Genomic DNA, 21,280 nt, shown 5'->3' with positions numbered 1-21,280 from the left:
TATATGTTCCTTTTATCCTATGAGGATTAAAAGCGATATATTGGGCCCCTCGATGATTTTATTTTGGCTTATATGTCGGGCTCGGTCAAGACTCAATTGGTGTGTTCAATTAAGTTTTATGTCAAACAAATCAGAAATCGGGAAACAAACTGTTGGACAATGAGTATGAATTTATTCCATGTCTTTGTCTATATGATATCTTGTTGAACAGAGGATTATACGATCCCTTATCTAAAGGACGCGTCACTGACTGGGTCAGAGTTCAACAGCGGCTTTTGAGAGCTACGATTGCTAATCGGATTTTGAAGTTGCATTGGCAGTTATAGTTATTATACTTATCCAAGTGGGAGACTATTGGATTAGGTGTCTAAGCCCATAACTATAATTGGTATGTACTTGATCCGATAGTAGCATGGTTCTTTTGGTTTGCCTTCACCAGAGCAATTCGATAGGATGGATTTTTGAGGAAGAGGTAATTTGTGATTTATTAATATATTATAAGTATAATATATTAATTAAGAAATCATATTATCTAATTAGTATTGATCAAAAATTGATTTGAAATTAATTTAGTGATCAAAAGAGACTAATTAAACTTTCGGGGACTGATAAAGTAAATTAGTAATACTTATAGTATGGGCTAATGATCTATGGTTGATTAGGATGGGTTAAACCTATATGATAGTCCATGAAGGTTTAAACCCAACGGGCCTAAGAAATATGAAGGGTCATGGTGAATTAGGGTTTGCATGGATGAAACCCTAGTCTTTGCCACACTATAAAAGAAACCCTTTAACCCCTAAAATCGGTCCCATGCATTCTTGAGAAGAACCATAATCGATTTTAGTGCTATCTAGCCTCTCCTCATAAGCCTCCTCTTGCATTTGGTGTTCGTAACACATTAGAGGCATCACATTTGAGGTGATAAATCTTTTAAAGGCCAAGAACTACAAGATACAACAAGAGGTATTCATCTAATTTGGTTTTATGTTGTATATCTTCAATTGCATGCTAGTTAGGATGTATGCTTTGGAAAATTGAAATTGCATGTATAAGTAGAGAAAACTTAGATCTAAAGCATCTAGGGTTGCATGTGCACCAAAGGAGTGTTATAGTGCTTAAAACCCAACATATATTATATTAGTCTTTTAATTATATATAGTATAAGGCATATTTTAAAACTTTTCTAAAATACTAGGTTTAAATTTAAATAACAAATAAGGAAACAAGGAAAACCCTAGAAGGGATCCTTAAATTTTCGAAAACTAGGCAAAGGGGTTAGGGTTTCTTGTAACGCCCCGATCTCCAGGTATGAATTATTCCATTTCACATGTTTTTCCTCTGAAACACGTAGTGGTGAAGCCTCACCATGGCGTGTTGAGGAACTTTTGGGCTGCATGTTTTATTGACCAACACGGCGTGTTGGCGGCTGGTTGAGAAAACCCTAATTTTCAGGGTTTTGCACCCTATATAATCTCCTTAAGTCCCATGGGATGGTCTTTTATCAGCCCCCAACTCCCCATATCGACCCTTAATAACACTAATCATCTTTCCCTCTTATTTGTGAGCTACTGTGGTGTTTTTGGAGCCAAATAAAGAAGAAGTTGGAAGAAGGGAGTAAGGATCCAGCAAGCAAGCCCTCATCTTTTAGTTTGGCACTCTTCTAAACCTTTGTAAGTGTCCAAGATCTGATTTTTATTCCTCTATGTTGCTAGATCTTGAGTTTTAGCCCTTTTTCTTGTTGTTCTTGAGTGAGGGAATGTTTGGATCTCATAAATTATCAACTTTATGAATCTCCAAGTCTAAGTGACCTTGTAGACTCTTGGATTTGGCATATAGTTGATTTTTGAAGCCATGCATGGAGAGTATGTCATAAATCCCCATTCCTGACCTATTTTGGGTTCAAGACATGCATTGGACATGCATGTTTATAAAGCACCGACTTTTGGGATGGTTTTGGTGCTAGAATCTCTTCTGGAAAGGATGGGTTTCAGACTTCAAGGATTTAGTGCTTATTGGTTAAGCCCTTGAACCTTCAAGCCTTGTAGTTGGGTTTTGGGACCTTTGGAGTATTTCCAAAGGATAAAGTTGGAAGCTTTATCCTTCTTTGATAACATTTGGGTCTAGATCTGAGCCTTGGAGTCCCTAGAATCGAAGAAAACAGTCGAATGAATTAAGTTGCTGGAACTTGGGAAAACACGACATGTTTGCAATGCCAACACAGCATGTTGGCTGGAGTTTTACCGATCATCTGGATGCTATCGAAACACGACATGTTTTCTAGTAACCACGGCATGTTGGGTCAACATGGACTACTGACCTTGACCTTAAGGGTATTTTGGGTATTGCTGGGATTTTGATGGAATTGGTCATTTGATGGTTGTAGGCATTTGAGTTGAGAGTTGAGATTTGGAGTCGAACCTTATCAGTTTTTTATTGCTTGTGAGTTGAGTTTTCCTCACTATACTTTCGTGTCGAAGGCACCAAGGTTGGCCTATTGGTTTTATTACCAAATATTGTCGATTTGCTGAGTATGGAATAGATATGCATGCTAGTTTTGATATGCTAGTCTGGTAGATCTATATGACTACTTGTGACACTGTCCGTTTATTTGTATATGATATTATTTGTTATATGTCAACATATCGTGTGGTTTGGGTTGAGGTTATATTGCTCTGTGTTGTAGCTAACAAACCCTGTAGCAAGCTAAATATGAGTTGAGGGCCAAGGAAGGCATGCCAAACTCATATTGAGGGATCATGAGCATTCCAGATACAAGTTGAGGGCCGAGAAGGCATGCCAGACTTGTACTGAGGGCTTAGTGGTACTTAATCCAAGGACTGATCAAGCCGGGGAGCAAGCCAAGTATAATCTTTGGGTCCATGGGGCAAGCCAGACTTATGGTGTGGACTCAAGGGTAATCCAATTAGTTGTCGACGCATTGCATGTTGTTATTATATTTGTGCTACTTGTTTATGTATTGGTATTTTGGGGGAATCACTAAGCTTTGGGCTTACAATTTTGGTTTATGTTTCAGGTACCTCAGGGTATCGCAAGAAGGCGAAGGCGTGATCGTGCACCTCCTCATGTTTTGTTTCATGATTTTGGGATTTCTCTGATATTGAACCTATTTTGAAAACTATTTGTAAACAATGATGGTTTTTGGATTGTTTTAAAAGTTTAAATTTTTTATGAATTTTATGGTTGTTACATTTCTAAAACCCTTGTAAAATTTAAAAATATAGGGTGGAGGCTAGGGTTTCAAGAACCCTATGGAATTTTCGAAAATACCTCCTTAGGGTTTAGTTTCCTATAAACCTAAAATTTGATATATTCAACTTTATGTAAGACCAATGAGAACAATAGCTTTGATACCACTTATGGGTTTTATATGTTACAAAAAAACTATTTTTTGGTGGAAAAACATAAACCCTAAGCTCACATGCACCCTAAAGGATCTATGTTCTCATTATGATTTACAAATAACTATTGAATATCAAGAACCCTAAAACTATATTGTTATTTTTGAAATCACTAAAGGGATTTTAGAAAATACATACCTTAGTTTATTATTGCAAATAAACTAGTAATCCTTCCTTTGTTGGTCTTTATAAAGCAAGCACCAGAAGTGTCATGTCTTTAATGGCTCACACCCAAACTCTAGCAAATCAGAGGCTAAAGAGGAGAGAGAGAGAAAGGGGAAGGGATTTTTTTGGAATTCTCTTAGTAATGAGGCGAATTCCAAAAATCATAACCCAATAGGGTTTATATATGTGATAGGAAGGCTAAAGATAAGGAAAGTTTGTTTTAGATAACCCCAATCATATTGCTTTTCCCTCTAAGGCATCCAAGTTTCCTTAGATCCCAAGAAAAACTCTAGAATCCCTCTAGAACTCCTTTATAACATCCCCTTTATGGGAGGTTCTATAATTGCTTAGAGTTCACCTTTTAAACATTGTCATCTTTAGTCCTTCCACTTTTAATAAATCCAATTAATCAAAAAATTAGATCCAAATAAATTTCTATTTAATTTTTAATTAAGCAATACTACTTATAATTAATATATTGTTCTCATAATATATTAATAAATTACTTATTTTGATTTCTAGTTAATTTATTAACCATATAACAAATTAATAAATCAGTCTCTCTCTCTCTCTCTCTCTCTCTCTCTCTCTTTCTCTCTCTCTCTCTAAAAAGCATTCAAGTCAATTACTAGGTTTCAGGACAACCCAAAAGGACTTTGCTAATAATTCAATAATATAGTAATTTAGTTATTAGTTTAAACACCTAATCCAACATACATGTCATTTTGTTAACACGGGTCAATGTGTACTTACGACCTACATGCCATTTTGTCAACATGGGTCTATATGTACTTACGACCTACATGTCATTTCGTTAACACGTGCGCATATAGGCACCTGACCTCTTAGTCATTTTACCATCATCCCCTAACTAAATATAATATCACAACAATTACGCATATAAAGGCTGCACTTTAGACTCTTCTAGTACATGCACAATTTCACTTAAGCACATTATACCACTGATGGGTTTGAGCCACAAGAACGTCGTATGTGCTCATGCAAACCCTAATGCTTGGATGTAGGTTTCTCTAATTGTACATGCATTCATCCAAGACTTTCTAACCCGATATCTAATGATAATAATTCGAAATTATAATGACCAAATTAGATCTAGAAGATTACCTCTTGTTGCTTGCTTGAATCTTCTTGTCTTTGATGCTTAGAGTCATAAGTGTAACTCCTCTAATGGCTTACAAACACCAACTAGCAAGAGGGTAGTATATGAGAGAGGGAGGAGGCACACAAAATCGGCTCTTAGGGTTCTAGGAAAGCAAGTATTCGATTTTTGTAACCTAGGGGTTCTATTTATACTGTGAGCAGTTAAGGTTTCAGTCAAAACCTTAATGGATAGCTTAAACATTAAGCAGCCCATGGAACCTTCTGGAATAAGGCCATGGACGAAAATATGATGGGATCTCATCATAATTTAGTTCATCCCTTTATCCATTAGGTTTCCCATCCCAAAATACAACTATCACACATTTGACAATTTAAGTCCCGTTTATTCAATTAATCTCTTTTAGTCACCAAATTAATTCTTAACTAATCTATGACTAATATTAATCAAATAAGATGATTTCTCCTTTAATATATTATTCTTATAATATATTAATAAACCTTAATATCTTCTCTCTCTCTCCATAAATTACCATGTCAAGTTGCTATGGTGAAGGCAATCCAAAAGGACCATGCACAACCGGGTCAAGTACTTACCAAATATAGTTACGGGCTTAGACATTAATCCAACAATTATCAACTTTACTCTACCAGCTCTTTATCCTAACATACATGAATGTATACTGTAGTACATTGTATAGTGAGATAAATCACATGGACAATTACTCAGACGACTGGCTATTCCCCTGGCGATACGGGTAATGCGTCTAACAGGAATGAACCTATAATATTATTATTTATTAATTCATATGGAAATCTTGTGAAAGATAAATCATTTACTAATTCCAAATATACGTTCATGCTATTAAATAAGGATCATGCATGCATGACAGTTGGGCGACAAGATCATTTAGGCATATAGCTTTTCTAAAATCTAACAACCAAGCCAACATGCCAATTCTAGACACTTCTCCCGTAAGTAGACCAACCAGTATATTCAATAGGAAATAATGTTTAATCTAGTACTTACAGGTTCCTAATAATAACTATAAATCTAACTATATGCTACCCTAAAAGACTAGTAAGCGTAGCTGCACTTATAGGGGTTTCTAGCGAAGAGCCTGAAAAGTCACGAGCAGGGCCTCGATACTGAGCACTTATTTCTGCATGGTTATCTACTACCCCAGCGCCTTGCTAAAAAATAAATTCTTCAAAACCTTGAAAACCCAAGAAAATTGGATCTTTGAGAGAGAGGAGGTGAGAAAGTTTGGTGTAAGAAATGAAGGCCCGAAGGCTGAGTTTTATAGGCAATTTCGTGATGCACGTCGCGCCCTTGGTCGGCAACATTGGCTGGACCATCTAAAAAATTGCCATGTGTCAGCACCATGTGGTGTCACGTCACCCTTTTCGGTCACCTTCTAGAATGTGGCACGTGTCAACATGTGGCGCTACCACATGTCTGATTCTTATGGCGCCACATCGGTCGGTCGGTGGAGGAGTCTGCTCTCTTGCTGCTACGTGACGCACTTCGGTGTCGCCACGTCACCCTCAACGGGTATTTTCGTGAATCTTCAGACAACCGCAACATTCACATACGCGCTCCGTTTTAAACGTTATTTATATCCCCGAAATCATCTCGGCGAGATATACGACTTTCCTTTAGGTCTCAATAGTTAATTCTTACTCTAACTAAAATTCATATTTAGACCGGTTTAGTCTATTAGATTGCTTGCGAAATTCATAACTTCTTCATACGAACTTCATTCTCAATGTTCCTTATATTGATGGATTGGTATTTGTGAAATCTTCGATTATTGTTTATATTGTTTTGGCTAAAAAGAAACCGATCTAGAACTTACTATATGGGGCACAATTAGCTATGTCAGGCTGAACACGAAACTTGGAAAAACCACTTCCTTATACGAAGCCAAATTTAAGCGTTCTATATATTAACGGAAACCGCATTGACGTTTTCTACGTTTTTATAATGATTACTTTGGCTAAAAAGTAATATATTTTAATTTTAATTTTTATAAGCAACAGTTTATATCGAATTCTATTGAAATGTGAAAATGGGGTGTTATACAACAACTTAGTTGGTTTTCGTCTTGCTTAAGAAGGTTAATCGTGCAAATTTATCTCATTGGCTTTATAGCTAAATATTTGGAGATACCTGTTGATTTGATCAATCTTCTTGAGGTCCTTGGTCACATAGTTAAGTAGAGGATGACAAATCTTGAAAGGATTCAAGGTAGTCTCAAAGGTTCAGGGTTTTAAAGGTTAAAGTTAAGTAGAGGATGACAAATCTTAAAAGGATTCAAGGTAGTCTCGATGGTTCAGGGTTTCAAAGGTTGAAGGTTGAATGTTCAAGTTTTAACCTTTTTTATTTGTTTTATATGTTTGGATGTAGGTTTTTTTTGCCAAAGGTTAAACCTTTGTGTGTTTTGTAAGATCATCTAATGTTATTATAAACATTTTTGTGTAGCCATCATTGTGATTATCTTGACATAAACAAACAAAAGAGTTTTTTGAAAAACTTTCGACGACTAGATGAGGATGTCATCTCAAATTAGTTTTCTAATCACAAGGAGAATAGAGTAAGATTGAAGACAATGGGATTGAAATAGAACAAAAGGAGAGGCGGGTGTAATAAATTAGGGGAAAGGAGAAGGAAAGAGATAGAGTGATGATATGTAGAATGACTAAAATACCCCCACATGAGGGCATGAGGGTGAGTTAACAAATGATAGAAAAATAGGGGTTGTCTTCAAGGACTAAAACCAAAAAACAAAACAAAAAATGCACTTTTAAAACTATTTAAACCAAAACCACAAAAAACAGAAAATCACAGGGACCAAATTTGAAGTTTTCTCTATTCTAAAATTAGATTTTCTTCTTTACGGGTTTGAATGCTATAACACTTGAACGAACTGTACTTTCAGAATCCAAACCACGCGCCACCCCCCAGAACAATGTCCTCCACTGCCGCCACTGCCAGTATATCCACAACGTCTCTCACAACACATCTCACTATTCTCGCTTTCCTTTCCGCCACCACCGTCTACTGCTTCTATAAATCCAGCCGCCTCCGCCACCTTAAACTATCCTCCCCCTCCACAAACCCTAATCTCTCTTCTGCTACTCGAAAAGGAAAACTATTCTTTATCTCTCAAACAGGCACCTCTAGGACTCTAGCTCAACGTCTCTTCAACCTATTGACCTCAAATAACCTCCCATTTGAACTTGTTGACCCAAACGTCTATGAGCCCGAAGACCTCCATCAAGAAAACCTAGTTTTGATCATTGCATCGACATGGGAAGACGGAAATCCTCCATCCAACGGCGTTTTCTTGTCGAATTGGTTGTCGGAGAGCGCTGAGGACTTCAGAGTGGGGTCACTGTTGCTTAGCAAGTGCAAATTTGCTGTATTTGGGGTTGGCAGCCGAGCTTATGGAGATAATTTTAATGCAGTCGGAAGAGGGTTATCAACGAAAATGCGATCTCTTGGAGCATCGGAGATTTTGCCTCTTTGTGAAGGGGATGTTGATGAGGGTGAATTAGATAAGGCCTTTGGTATTTGGAGTAAAGAAGTGATTAAAGTTTTAAAAGCAGGTGAATTGAGGGGAAATGGGAATGATTTAATTGAGGAAAATGGTTATGAGATGATCGATGGATCAGATTACGAAGATGATGATGATGATTACGAGGATGAAGATGAAGAAAATGGGATGGAATCTGATATTGTTGATTTAGAAGATATTGCAGGCAAAGCACCTTCAAAGAAAGATATGGGAGCAATCACAAGTAATGGAAAAAAGAATGGGCAGAAAGAAATGGTAACTCCAGTGATCAGGGCTAGCTTGAAAAAGCAGGTATATCCCCAATTGATCTTGCTTTTAATCCAGGGTAAAGATGATCTTGCTTTCTAGATCTTTTCACTCTAGAATTTCCTAAATGATCACATCTGGCAACTTTTATAGGCCATGTTGTTGTTATATACTTATATTCAACATAAACTTAGTTCTAAGATGAGTAAGATCGAGTAGCAAGTATGATCTTATCTGAAATTTGCAAAATACACTCTTCAGATTTTAAGAACCAATGGTGGTTTTAAAGCTAAATAGTTCTCTCTATTTTATGAATTGCAGGGTTATAAGATTATTGGTTCACATAGTGGTGTTAAAATATGTCGGTGGACTAAATCTCAACTCAGAGGACGTGGAGGTTGTTATAAGCACTCCTTTTATGGAATCGAGAGTCACAGGTGAGTATTTTGTGGTTATAGAATGGACATATTATAAAGATGAGTGTTTTTCTCTACTCTTTAGTCTTCATTATTGTAACAAACATTTAAAACTGTCACTTTTTATGGAAACAGGTGCATGGAAGCAACACCAAGTTTGGCATGTGCAAATAAATGTGTCTTCTGTTGGAGACATCACACTAACCCTGTTGGAAAAAGCTGGCAGTGGAAGATGGATGACCCTTTGATGATTGTGAATTCTGCCTTAGAAGAACATAAGAAAATGATAAAACAAATGAAAGGAGTTCCAGGTGGGTTTTATCATCTTTTCTCTAATCATCTTCTTTCTAAATCTCACCATACAAATAAATGAGAAAGTTTATTGTTATTTCTTGTAGGTGTTACAGCAGAGCGCCTATCAGAGGGTTTGTTACCTAGGCATTGTGCCTTGTCACTTGTTGGGGAGCCTATTATGTATCCTGAGATCAATTCACTTGTGGATGAACTCCACAAAAGGCGAATTTCCACTTTTTTAGTGACAAATGCACAGTTTCCAGAAAAGATTGTGTCACTAAAACCCATCACACAGTTGTATGTTAGTGTAGATGCTGCAACAAAGGACAGCATGAAGGCAATCGATAGGCCACTTTTTGGGGACTTCTGGGAGCGCTTTGGTGTATGTACCTTCCCTCACTATAAAATCTTTTAATTTGATCTTTGAGTAAATTACAGTTTTCGTCCCTGTGTTATTTCACTTTTTTCTGGATGTGGACAGAAGTATGAATTTTTGCTCTTTTTTACTCCCTAAATCACTGTTCTTTTACCCTTTTCACCAACAACAAATCCCAAATCATATCTGATGAAAGGTTCATACCCAGAAGCTAAAATCCAAAAAAGCTGAAACTTTTGGCCTCGTATAACATCCATTTAAATGAACTTTATCTGTGATTGTATATCAAAAAAGCAAAGAGTCAAACTTTATATTTATGCTGTCAGCATTATCTTACATTATGAAATGTGAATTTCAGGATTCATTGAAAGCTTTGAAAGATAAGCAACAACGAACAGTGTATCGTTTGACACTTGTTAAAGGATGGAACACAGAGGATGTGGATGCCTATTCTTCCCTCTTTGGCATTGGAAACCCTGATTTTGTTGAAATCAAAGGTGTTACCTATTGTGGAACGTAAGTACATATCATGTTGTTTACTTTTTCCCTTTAAGAAAATGGCATATAATATTTACTATCATTTGGGTACTCTACTTGGAATTAAAATAATTATTATGATTTATATAACAAACAGGTCAGCCACATCAAAGTTGACTATGGAAAACGTGCCATGGCATGCTGATGTGAAAGCTTTTTCTGAAGCCTTGGCTGAAAAAAGCAACGGGGATTATGAGATTGCTTGTGAGCATGTGCACTCGTGTTGTGTTCTTTTAGCAAAAGTGGATAAGTTCAAGATTAATGGTCAATGGCATACATGGATAGACTATGACAAGTTTCATGACTTGGTGGGTAGTTTTGTCATTTCATTTAAAATTTAAAATCAGTTTGTGTGTGTTTCATGATGTACCTTATTAAATAAAGGTTTGTTTTTGTTGAAAAAATTAAAATTAGGTGGCATCGGGAGAACCTTTTGGTAGTAATGACTATATGGCCCCTACTCCATCTTGGACCGTTTATGGAGCCAATGAAGGCGGGTTTGACCCGGACCAGTTGCGATATAAGAAAGAGAGGAATCACAAATCCACCCGTTGACTTTTCTTTCACCAGGTTTGGTTTCACCATCATATCTTTTTTTTTTTTACCTCACTAACCCATTTACATATTTGACCCACATTCATGTTAAAATTGATGAATATTGTGAAATTCTCTTTTTGGAATGTAAGGGTAAAATGGTCATTTAGTCAGGAAAAAAACAATACCTTATGTATAAAACACTTTGACTTTACCCATACAGAACTTAATGGGAAAAAAAGAAACACACCTTAAGCAGGATATCGTTTAAGTCCAATAAGTTCAAAAAAAAAAGTCTCTGAATTTGCTTACAATTTTGACTAGGATTCTACATTGTTGCTGCAATATTGTGGTTTTGAAAGCAAGTCAACCACAGCAACTAAAGAGCATTCATCCTCATTCTTGTGTGGTGAAATTTTGGTCAAAGGATTTTTGAAGGTAGAGTTTTGATAGAGCTTTTGGATTTATCGAAAAGCTTTAGTTCCGATATTTAATGTGTGGATAATTCATAATTCTATAGGTGGTTTTGTTTGAAGGAGGTGTTTTTTAGGGAAAAACTATAATAGTAATAGGTATGTGAACTTTTAATAAAATGATATTGTCGATTTACATTTGAGAGAAGAGCAACTGTTGAGTATTTGTAATAGAAATGGACCTTTTTATGAGGAAAGAAGTAGCTATCATTCCTTTTGATGCTTGTTTGATCATTGTGTTATGTTGTTTTTTTGATATCTAAAATCTTTGTTATCGTGTATTTTTTTGTAATTTTTTTTTTCTGGAATAAATTAAATAGTGTTGTTTTACTTGGAGTAAGGGTGTATAAAAAACAGAACCGTTTTGAGAAACACACTCTGGTTTTAATATTTTAAAAAACCAGATAGCCAACAGAAAATCCCAAAATGACGTTTTTTTTTTTTTTTTTTTTATCGAAGAAGAGTTTGTTAATGTTGTTTTATAGAATAATGATAGATTGTGTGCTTTACAATTTTAAGTTAATGATTGCTAATTTACTTTTCTTAATAGTTTTTAGATTATTTTTGCCTTTTTTAAACTTATATGAAAATGATAAATGTTTGAACCTAGAAGCGAAAACCAAAAGTATCAAAGGGCTAAATAGTTGATTATTATTTATCTTCTATCTTCTATTTTCCAAAAGATGATCTGTTTATAAAGTAGAAAGGATAAAAATGCATTATACATGCATAACATGAGATCCAAAATAAAAGCATTGTCGGTGAGTTTTGCTTGTTACCGAATACATGCAAACCATGAGATCCAAAATATTTCAATACTTAATTTAACGTGTCATTTTTTTTATTAATTTTGTTTGTTGGGCATTTATAATAGAAGCTATTTTGGGATTGCAATAGCTTTTCCATCTTAAAAAACTCTTAAAATTGAAAAAAAAAAATTGGATGAGTTTTTAAAAGCCTAAACTTTTTCAAAGAGCTTTGTTAATTAAATTAATTAATAAACTGTTACATAGAGCATTTGCAATTTTTGGTGAATCTCATAGACTTCCAACTAATGATAAATATACAAGTTCTATAAGGGGATTACCAAAAAAAAAAAAAAAAGCAAAGTGAAAAAGCTCTTTTATTATAGAGATAAAATAAGTTTTTTTTCATTTTAAGGTTTTCTATGAAAAATCTCCATCAAAAATGATATTGTGGATGCTTGAGTTTATATTATGTATAACTTTGTATCTATATAGATAAAAAATGCAACGACTATATTAAATATATAAATAAAATTATAAGAAAACTAGATCCTCATCACTTTGGTGTAGAGTCATTCGTGGGATTCATAAGCTTGACGGGAAACCCCGTCATCAAATCTCTAGTGGTACCGTTATTGGAGTCTGGAACAATATTTTCAAAGCGAAAAATGACATCAGAAAATTTAATCTTAATTTCTATGACCTTTTTAAAGTGCAGAATGAGATTATTTTGCCTTACAGGCAAAAATGGAGTTGTCTTTTAAACCCAGACGGTATATATTCTGTGGAGGCTGTGAGATTAATTGCTGATCAAAACCCGGCTGCTGAGCCGAACCCGGTGGTTGTGTGGTGCAAAGAAATTCCTATAAAAGTGTTGGGGTTTGTCTGGAAGGCGGAAAAAGGGAGAATTCCAACTCCGGAGGCTCTATCAGTTAGGGGCGTTCCTGTTGATTATATTATGTGTGGTTTATGTAGGGAGGTGGAGAACGCGAACCATATTATGATTTCTGCCCTTTCGCAACAAAGATGCGGAACTAGATTGGAACCTGGTGCAGGATTCCTTTCCAATTTTTTGCGAACACTTGTGTTTTATTAGATTTCATTAACCACTGGGGGAGATGTCCCAAAAAGAGACGCATTCTCACCATGATCGTGTATGGTCTTATTTGGAGTCTGTGGAAAGCCAGGAATGCTAGATTATTCAAAAAGCATATTGTTTTTGCCTCTTCGGTTATGGATGATATTATTTCCTCGATCTTCCTTTGGGCGAAGCATAGGGGTAAAATGGGGATATGTAATTGGATTAATTGGTTATCTTTTCATTTCTCTTGTTTGTAATTTGTTTTGCTTGTTCCTGTTTTGCTCCGCCTTGCGTCTTGCTAGGTGTGAGTGTTCTTTTCTAATGCATTGACTGTTTCAAAAAAAAAAAGATAGCATATAGAAAATGATATGAAAACTCATTTATTTTTATAGTTAAACAACACTTGATCATAGAGTTGCGATGCTTCATTTCACTACACTTCTCGTTCCGTTGTCCTTTTTTTATTATTGTATTTGTCATTTTATTATTTTATCATTTTTTTAATCATTTGTAATGCACCTCTTGACTCTTGTTATATCTATATATTTCTTCTTTATGTGTAATTTGACGATTATTGGAATTTTTTGGGTTGATCATGTAAATTTAGCTTAGAGAATCTCAAATGAATTTTTTTAGGATTGATTATTATTTATTTGACCATTTAATATCATTAATATTATTGAAATGGGTAGTTTTTTTTCACTAATTATTTAATATATCCTGATTTTTTAAATTATTTTTAGTTTCTATTCTACCCCTTTCACATTCAATGATATGTTGTTTCATCCTTTACATTATATTTAAATTTAAATATTTGTTATTTTTTTACTAATTAATTTATTTTGTTAAACATTTAATAATATTTTATTTATAACATATTTAATAATATTTTATTTATAAAATATTTAATAATATTTTATTTATAAAATATTAAATATTAATGTCGAATAATATTTTTTATTAAACAATTCATATTAGAATGTGATATATATCTAAAAAGGGCAATAAAAAAAATTATAGAATATTTTAGATGAATAATGATACATACGATAAATAAAAACTATTGAAAAACTTAGACATTGAAATGATATTTATAGTTACAATTAATGGAAAATAATATAATAATGATTTTAAATCATATTATAAATTATAAACCAGCCATTATATAGATACCACCGATCCCATGAATATATAATTCTTAGGTATATACAGCTCACAAATTCTAACTACAAAATCAACTTCATTTTCCTTTTCTCTTTTTATAAATACCAATTAAAGAAAAGCCTCTTTAAAAAAATTATTACTGTATTAAATAAATCGAAATTATTAAATATCTAGTCAAATTTAATGAGACAAAAGAGTAGGATGTCGATTACCAACTCGTTTCTTGATTTTCTAGTTTATCCTATTTGGTCATATTAATGACAAACGTTTTTTTTTATCTAAGATACCGACCAATACCATTTTTTCTGACCTCGTTACTTCGATTTTTCCAAACTCCCATCTTCTTCTGGATAAGGAAGGGAAACTTCCAACTTCCTCAAACCCGTCACCATCGATCGACGTGTATGCATATGCATATCAGCATATGCGTATTAAAGACTGGTCGCAAGATATTTCGCTATTTGGGTCTTGAAGATATCAAATCAATCTTTCCAGTCGTTCTGTTTTCTTTGATTTCCACCGAAAAAAAGTTTGAATCTTTTTAGGGTTTCAAAGAGGAGATCTAGACCGATTGTGTGGGGTGTTTGAAAGCGATTAAGGAAATCACTTGAGGCTTCAATTCGATTTGGATATTACGAAAGTGGGTGTTGAGAGAGACTTTGTGGAGGGTAAGTTAGTTTATTGATAATTTGTTTGTGGCTTTGTCTTGATTTCTTACAGTTTTTTTGGATCTTTGTGACACTTACAATATTAGCGATTGCCGGCCATCAATTGAGCATCGTGTGGTCTCAATTTTATATCTCTTAAACACAGGAACGCATCTAAACACACTGAAGGTGTTTGGATTATCAATCAATCACATATGTTGGTTTTGGATTCTTGATTTCTGGTGTGTTTTCTTCTCTTTATCCCTAATTCATTAGTGGTTATCTTCTTTTATTTCTCTGTGTGGTAGTGTGTCCTTTCATTCTTCATATGTAAAAAGGTTGATTGGAGATAAGAATCTGAGCTTTGCATATGAATTCCCTGATGGGTATTTCAAGATTTTTGGAATCGAGTCAATTGCAAGTCGGAAACATAGATTTCTTAAGTGGGTAGCTGGGTAGCTTCTGATTTATTAGGGTTATTAGTTTCTCTCACTCCACTTTAATTTTGTGCAATCTTTACTTCAATAAAGTGTTCCCTTTTCTAAAATCATGTTACTTTCATGTGCTTGAATTCCATGTTTGGATCCGCTTTTAAAGCCTAAAGGGAATATTTATGCTTATGTTTTTATAATCATTTGTGGTCAAAATGATTAAATTCGGAGGAGTTGTGTACTTGTGTACTAAAAATGATTATTATAAAATTACTAAAGATCCCTTGTTTTAACTTTTAGTCAAGTGATGATTTTTAAGTCCCAATGGTGACTTTGAAAGTTAATATGCACATACAAACACCCTCTCAATTATCTAAATTTCTGCTTTTTAATTCTTTTTAAGGTTAGATGCAAGAAACAGTAACTTACTTCTATCGATTTGTTTATTATAGCATCATACTTTCATTTCTTCCCATTACAATATTGATAAATCAACCCATTATAGCAATGTCAACAAAGCAATTTTGAATGCTATAATTGTGTAAGATTTTACAAAGCATAATGTCCTGATAGAATCCAATTCGAAAGTACAATGCTATAATTGGGTAGATTTTTCAAAGTACAATGACTTAACAAGAAAAAAAAAGTCAAACTACGATACTGTAATAGAAATAAATAAAATAAAAGGAGGATACATTACCATAATTGGAAACTCAAATCATTGAACTTCAAATGTTTGGTTTTCACAACAGGATTGATTCTTCATACCTTACTTCCATGAGATTAAATGGAAAACTCAAATGGAACAACAACGAAGAACAATCTTCAAATCATCAAGCATCCTACATACCAACCATACACTAAACCACTATTAGCTTGGTTTGATATCCGCGTATTCTATGTCCGAATTAGTAATTTCATGGTGGATGGATACACCCCCGAATACCTAACTCTTACCCATATACCATTAGACCCCGATACTATCCTTGAAGTCAATAACAAAAGATGCACCCTTGATTCAACCGGAAGTGCATGTCGTTTAAGAAGAAACCGAGTGGATAAAAAGTTTGAAGAGGCTACTTTTGTGAGCACGGATAGTATTCGGTTGACTGGAAGTGTTAAATTTGAGGTTTTTGATGGGGATGATCTTATTCTTTCTGGGGTTTTGGAGATGTGTAAAAATGAGAATGGTAAATTGAAGAATAATGATGTTGAAAGATGGAGTATGAAATGTGAATCCATGGTTAGTGGTGGTAGTCGGGTTTTGAAAGGGAAACAAATTGCGGGTTCGGATTCTATGCCACCCATGATTGAAGTTTATGTTGCGGGATCTTTTGTTGGTCAACCGGTTATTTTGACCAAGACTTTGCAGATTAGTGTTAGAAGGAAGCAAGGTAGAAAAGGAGCCTTGGATCCGATTCCGGAGGGTGAGGCAACGGAATCAAGGAAGGATGTTCCGGATAGACTTAGTCTTCAGGTACTCATAATTTTTTCTTTTTGATTCCGTGTTGTTTGGATAAATGATGTTTTGAAAAAAATGGTTGATGGATTCCGACGGAATTGGAATTCGAGATTCCAATCTTTTAAATCTCTATTAAGTCAAAAAGAAACATCCATACGTTAACCTCTTAAATCCGTATTGTGCTAACGACAATCTCTCGGGCAATGCAGGAATCGGAATATGGACCTTACAAGAGTGAAAATGAGTACGAATATGAAAACGAAAACAGCCTTCATTGGAACCAAACAGAGTACATGGAAGGTGAAGATGGAGAACTCACGTGGTTCAATGCCGGTGTGAGGGTTGGAGTTGGCTTAGGCCTCGGCATTTGCCTCGGGGTTGGAATCGGAGTTGGGCTTCTAGTTCGTACGTATCAATCTACCACCCGAAACTTCAGAAGGCGGCTTTTGTAGATCCTTCTTATCAAAGTTTTTCTTTTTCTTCTTTTTCACCGTTTGATGATACAATATATAGAGTGTGATAGCCGATTGGAATGAGTAAAACTATGTAGACTGCAAACATTCAATTAGTTGTTTTTTGCTTCTTGTTGTAATTGGTTTGTGTAAATAGATTTTGTTTCGCCTATAAAAGATTATAAAGATTAAACGGTTTTGTGTTATATATAGATTCTTTCAATCCATTAAATATTAATCTAGGACGTTATTATCATGCTACCAACCTAACATAAGTTATTGCATATGTGATCTACATCTTATTTGGCTGACAGGCCAATGTGGAATGTATTCTTTGTAAGCATTGGGCTTTTATGCTCGCAACCAAACATAACAGGCCAATGTGTATCTGATTTAAATCTTATATGATGTCATTGGGACTTGATAGTGTGCCAAAAATTAAGCCTTCTTTCATAAACTCGGTTCCACAATGAAGTATAACCATCAAATGTCATACACAAATATAAAAATCAAGGGGTTAATAATAGTGATCTCGGGTACGCACACAACTACAATTATAATAAGGCAGTTGGCATCCGGGCTGACTGGTTTAGCCCGAATGCTGCTAAGCCAAAGCGGGCTCTGGAGCAACCGTGGCTCCAACAGCATGGCTTGAAGACATAGAACCGGTCTTTTCATCAAAACCCCAAAATTTAGCAGCTTTGACATCATCTTGAGCCATTAACCTTGAAAAATCTTCATGGTCATACTTCATGGTTGCCTTTCCACCAAACTCAGTCGGGAGGTTATCCATATCAAAATACGATCTCATCAGCTCCACACTCTCTTTGTTCTTTGGGTACACAAATTTCACCTTCTGGAATGTTTTCGGATCCATGAAATACTTAACAATCTGCACATTCATCACACAACATAAACATTCAACAACCATGCAGTTACCAGTGGGGTAGAAAATGAAAATGTAGACGGACCTTCCAAAAAGCTTCAAAAATGCGGGGAGGGGTGTACAAAAAAGCGACGGCTAGCCTTTGAGGATAATGGTCTTGTAATATATTGATGGTGTCTCTAGCGGTTCTAACCGGAACATTAGTGGTAAATGACCACCCGGTAAAGTCAATCAACCATGCCATTTCTTCCTGACCTTCCGGAAGATTAAGCATCGCGTTTTCCATCAGGTATACAAGATGTTTGATCTGGTTCTCCATTGATTTTGTATTCTGCACAAAATGCATGTGTCAGTGTAAGTTTTAGGAGAAACAAAAGGTTTAAAATGCAAAACGTACTTTTACTTTCATTTCTTCTTGTTACAGCATTGTACTTTGAAAAATCATCTACCCAGATTATAGCAATGTCATTGTCATCCAAAAACATATGCCTATTTTCATTGCTATAATTGGGTAGAAATTTCAAAGGTCAATGTCTTGATAAGAAAAATAATCTAGTAGTTTTTAAAAAGTATGAAGTGGGAAACTGGGAATTGCTGAATCACCTGAAGTCCTGGTTTTAATATCAGAACAGTTCTTCCAACTCGGTCATGAAAATTTGCTCTGAATAATTTTCCTGTTTCACCCTCCATTGCGACTTCATGCTACCAAGTCAAGAAAATTAATATGATTTGACACAAACTTTATATGAGTAGTGATATAATGTTATGGTTTCCTATATTATAAGAACAGCAAAATCTAGAAAAGCACTTTTGCTTTCCATTTTATCGATTTAGCCACTTTAACTATTTTTGGTAGTGATCAAACCATTATACTTTTCTTGATTGCTTAGAGAGACCATTTTTCTTGGTTGCGAAAATACAAAAAGGCACAACATACTTTTCACCATTTTATCAATTCAGCCACTGAACTAATGGTTTTTTATTAATATAGCCACTAAACTATTATATAATCATAAATGGTTCACCTTAACTGTAAACAAATTATAATGGTTTAATCACTCTACATAAAATGGTTGAAGTGACTATATTGACAAAATGGTGACAGTAAGTTGTGTTTTGTAGTTTGCTTTTATATGAATCTTTAAGACAAATGAATCATCGAATTACTAACCCAACGGATTTCTTCAGGTTTATAGGTTGATCTCCAGGCAAGTGTTTCTTCCAACATCTTTTTTGCTTTGTCTACATTCCAATTCCTAGCTTCCAAATATCTTCTCAAGCATGCATCAGTGCAATACAGTAAGTTTCTCCCTGAAAGTGGTCCAATAGCAGCTTTAAGCTCATTGACCTGCATTGACCAAACTCCCACATCAGCCATCATAAGGTTTTCATCACTCAGAAAAAAAAAATTATAAAGAAATTGCAAAAAAAAGGAATGGGAAATGACCTACTAGGCCTCATTTATTACACATGATACGACAAGACAACACAGAACATGACAGGTTGTACTGCATTTGACATGCATTGGTCCGGGACCACAACCGGGACAGGGACAAATGTCAAGATGGCAAAAGACGTAAATGCCCTCCCCATCTTCATTCTCACCATCAAAATCTTTTACAACTAATTGTTACCTTGGAGTCGGATTGTAGTTCAGGGTGCTCCTGCTCTAGCTGTTGGTGAGAAGATCCACGTCGACGAAAGATGGACATGGTGAAAAAATAGGGCAACTACAAATAAACAATAAAAAACTAAATTATGTTTATATAAAATGACTAAATAAAAATGCACTTGTTCATAGTCTCTATAGTCTATACTTCCAAATGGGTATGCAAATGCAGATGTATTAGTGCTCACATGTCTGTTTAAAAAAAGCTTATTAAATAGAGGAAGTACCTATAAACAAAGCTAGTTTGATGAAGTGAAATCCAGCGCATAAAGTGCAAAAGTGCATATAATCTTTGGTAAAGAGAAGAAGAATAAAATAAGCAAAACTAACAACACAGATATAGGTAAACAAATAAAGCTACTTTACTGAACCAAATCTGTTTAGTATCAAATCCATGTCTCGTCATATAGATACTAATGTACAGAAGCAAACAAAATAATCCACAATAATGTTTATTGTTTCTGATATCCAAATTAAAGCGTAAAAGTTAAAGCGTTCCTTTGAGGAAGCCTCGACATGATAACTTATGAGAATGCATCCAGATCCAATATGGGATGTAGATAAGAACACGGAAGTGAAAATCTTGTTAATTGGTAGTTTCGTGTAAGAACATAGTTCCATGGTTTTGCATAAAGGTTTCACAAAACGGGTCTAAAATATATGATAAATTCTAATAACAAAGAGAATCTGGTATATGGGCACCTGATCTAGCTCAATTTCAGAACATGCATTAGCAAAATTAACGTCATATGTATCAAATCAATCCGAATGATATGACATAATAAAACGAAAGCAAGAACTGACACACGAACCTTCTTCCTGGTCCTACGTGACTCCTTAAATCAAAAATGCCCTAATTTGTAATTTCCATGAGACAAACAATAATCAAGTAGATGCTGAACCGACTTTAACCTACAAAACCCCAAATTCAAACAATCTGAAAACAGACAGCTAAACATCACTGCGAAACAACAAATCAACGAATCTTAAACATTGTAGATAAAATCTCGATGTTCATACTTATATAACGTAGTTACAGACATGTAGACAAAAAATCAAAATCAAAATGTAAAATAGACTCGACAACGTTTACAGCAAAATGTGTCGCAGAGAGGCAGGATTCTCGATTTGTACGCACCTTTGGTAGAACAAATACCTGGTAGACTAGAGAAAGGTGTTCATAATGATCAAAAGTAATCTTTTGCTGACGATTTAAGGGAATTACGAGATATTTGTGTTAATTGAGAACAGATGTGTAGGAATCGTGAATGAGAGAGAGTGTGTGCGTTTGAAATTTGTTAATTTGATGCGTGGGAATCATGGGATTTTCTTTATTGCAGTTTTAATGTTAAAAATAAATAAATAAATAAAACTCACATTCCTGAATCAAACAATAACATATTCCTGTTTTTTTGTGAATAAGTTTATGAATTCTTTTGAGGTAAGAATCTCTCAAATTGATGAAAATAATACATACATACATATGATATATATTATACGCCTGTCATTGGTTGCTTAGAAAGGTGAAATAACTTATAAGCATTTTGTGTTGTTAAGTTAGTAAATGGAGTAATGTCGA

At 34.7% G+C, this 21,280-nt stretch overlaps 3 protein-coding genes across 13 annotated transcripts; 2 read left to right on the top strand and 1 right to left on the bottom strand.

Moving 5' to 3' along the window:
* The first annotated feature begins 7,609 nt into the window (after window positions 1–7,609).
* Window positions 7,610–11,397, top strand: LOC111876260 (S-adenosyl-L-methionine-dependent tRNA 4-demethylwyosine synthase). 2 transcript variants are annotated; one of them, XR_002844955.3, is made up of 9 exons: window positions 7,610–8,578; window positions 8,855–8,970; window positions 9,085–9,260; window positions 9,348–9,625; window positions 9,978–10,135; window positions 10,254–10,464; window positions 10,571–10,726; window positions 11,015–11,128; window positions 11,211–11,397. XR_002844955.3 is itself a non-coding variant. In XM_023872800.3 (8 exons), exons 1-7 carry the CDS (start codon window positions 7,679–7,681, stop codon window positions 10,709–10,711), a joined length of 1,980 nt encoding a protein of 659 aa, XP_023728568.1. In that variant the 5' UTR covers window positions 7,610–7,678; the 3' UTR covers window positions 10,712–10,726; window positions 11,015–11,397. The 2 variants fall into 2 exon arrangements, 1 of the variants encoding a protein (XP_023728568.1); XM_023872800.3 differs by having other exon boundaries at window positions 11,015–11,397.
* Window positions 11,398–14,448: 3,051 nt separating this feature from the next.
* On the top strand, window positions 14,449–17,352 carry LOC111876262 (uncharacterized protein At1g01500). 4 transcript variants are annotated; one of them, XM_023872802.3, is made up of 4 exons: window positions 14,449–14,822; window positions 14,968–15,043; window positions 15,985–16,709; window positions 16,904–17,352. In XM_023872802.3, the coding sequence occupies exons 3-4, from the start codon at window positions 16,020–16,022 to the stop codon at window positions 17,144–17,146; spliced, it is 933 nt and encodes a 310-aa protein (XP_023728570.1). In that variant the 5' UTR covers window positions 14,449–14,822; window positions 14,968–15,043; window positions 15,985–16,019; the 3' UTR covers window positions 17,147–17,352. The 4 variants fall into 4 exon arrangements, with proteins under 4 accessions (XP_023728570.1, XP_023728572.1, XP_052625074.1 ...); XM_023872804.3 differs by having other exon boundaries at window positions 14,909–15,043; XM_052769114.1 differs by lacking the exon at window positions 14,968–15,043.
* A 221-nt stretch (window positions 17,353–17,573) lies between these two features.
* LOC111876263 (CRAL-TRIO domain-containing protein C23B6.04c) lies at window positions 17,574–21,009 on the bottom strand. Of its 7 annotated transcripts, none has more exons than XM_023872808.3 (8): window positions 20,840–21,009; window positions 20,514–20,613; window positions 19,929–19,991; window positions 19,667–19,762; window positions 19,204–19,380; window positions 18,636–18,734; window positions 18,118–18,363; window positions 17,574–18,038 (listed from the first exon to the last, which is right to left on the bottom strand). In XM_023872808.3, exons 4-8 carry the CDS (start codon window positions 19,742–19,744, stop codon window positions 17,751–17,753), a joined length of 888 nt encoding a protein of 295 aa, XP_023728576.1. In that variant the 5' UTR covers window positions 19,745–19,762; window positions 19,929–19,991; window positions 20,514–20,613; window positions 20,840–21,009; the 3' UTR covers window positions 17,574–17,750. The 7 variants fall into 7 exon arrangements, with proteins under 7 accessions (XP_023728576.1, XP_042755469.1, XP_023728574.1 ...); XM_042899535.2 differs by having other exon boundaries at window positions 20,858–21,003; XM_023872806.3 differs by lacking the exon at window positions 19,929–19,991.
* Window positions 21,010–21,280: the final 271 nt, after the last annotated feature.

Source organism: Lactuca sativa, chromosome 1, assembly GCF_002870075.4.
Source record: "Lactuca sativa cultivar Salinas chromosome 1, Lsat_Salinas_v11, whole genome shotgun sequence".
NCBI classification, from domain to species: Eukaryota; Viridiplantae; Streptophyta; class Magnoliopsida; order Asterales; family Asteraceae; genus Lactuca; species Lactuca sativa.
The sequence above is the reverse complement of the archived record's forward strand: the minus strand, read 5'-3'. Positions and strand labels throughout refer to the sequence as shown.

Bases quoted from the DNA above. Each gene is read 5' to 3' on its own strand.
- LOC111876260 (XM_023872800.3), top strand. From the start codon at position 7,679: ATGTCCTCCACTGCCGCCACTGCCAGTATATCCACAACGTCTCTCACA. The intron at 10,136-10,253 runs GTAAGTACATAT...TATAACAAACAG, and splicing joins GGTGTTACCTATTGTGGAAC to GTCAGCCACATCAAAGTTGA. The intron at 10,465-10,570 runs GTGGGTAGTTTT...AATTAAAATTAG, and splicing joins ATGACAAGTTTCATGACTTG to GTGGCATCGGGAGAACCTTT.
- LOC111876262 (XM_052769114.1), top strand. From the start codon at position 16,020: ATGGAAAACTCAAATGGAACAACAACGAAGAACAATCTTCAAATCATC. The intron at 16,710-16,903 runs GTACTCATAATT...CGGGCAATGCAG, and splicing joins CGGATAGACTTAGTCTTCAG to GAATCGGAATATGGACCTTA.
- LOC111876263 (XM_023872808.3), bottom strand. From the start codon at position 19,744: ATGTCCATCTTTCGTCGACGTGGATCTTCTCACCAACAGCTAGAGCAG. The intron at 18,735-19,203 runs GTTAGTAATTCG...TTGACTTGGTAG, and splicing joins AACCTGAAGAAATCCGTTGG to CATGAAGTCGCAATGGAGGG. The intron at 18,039-18,117 runs GTCCGTCTACAT...ATGAATGTGCAG, and splicing joins TTTTTGAAGCTTTTTGGAAG to ATTGTTAAGTATTTCATGGA.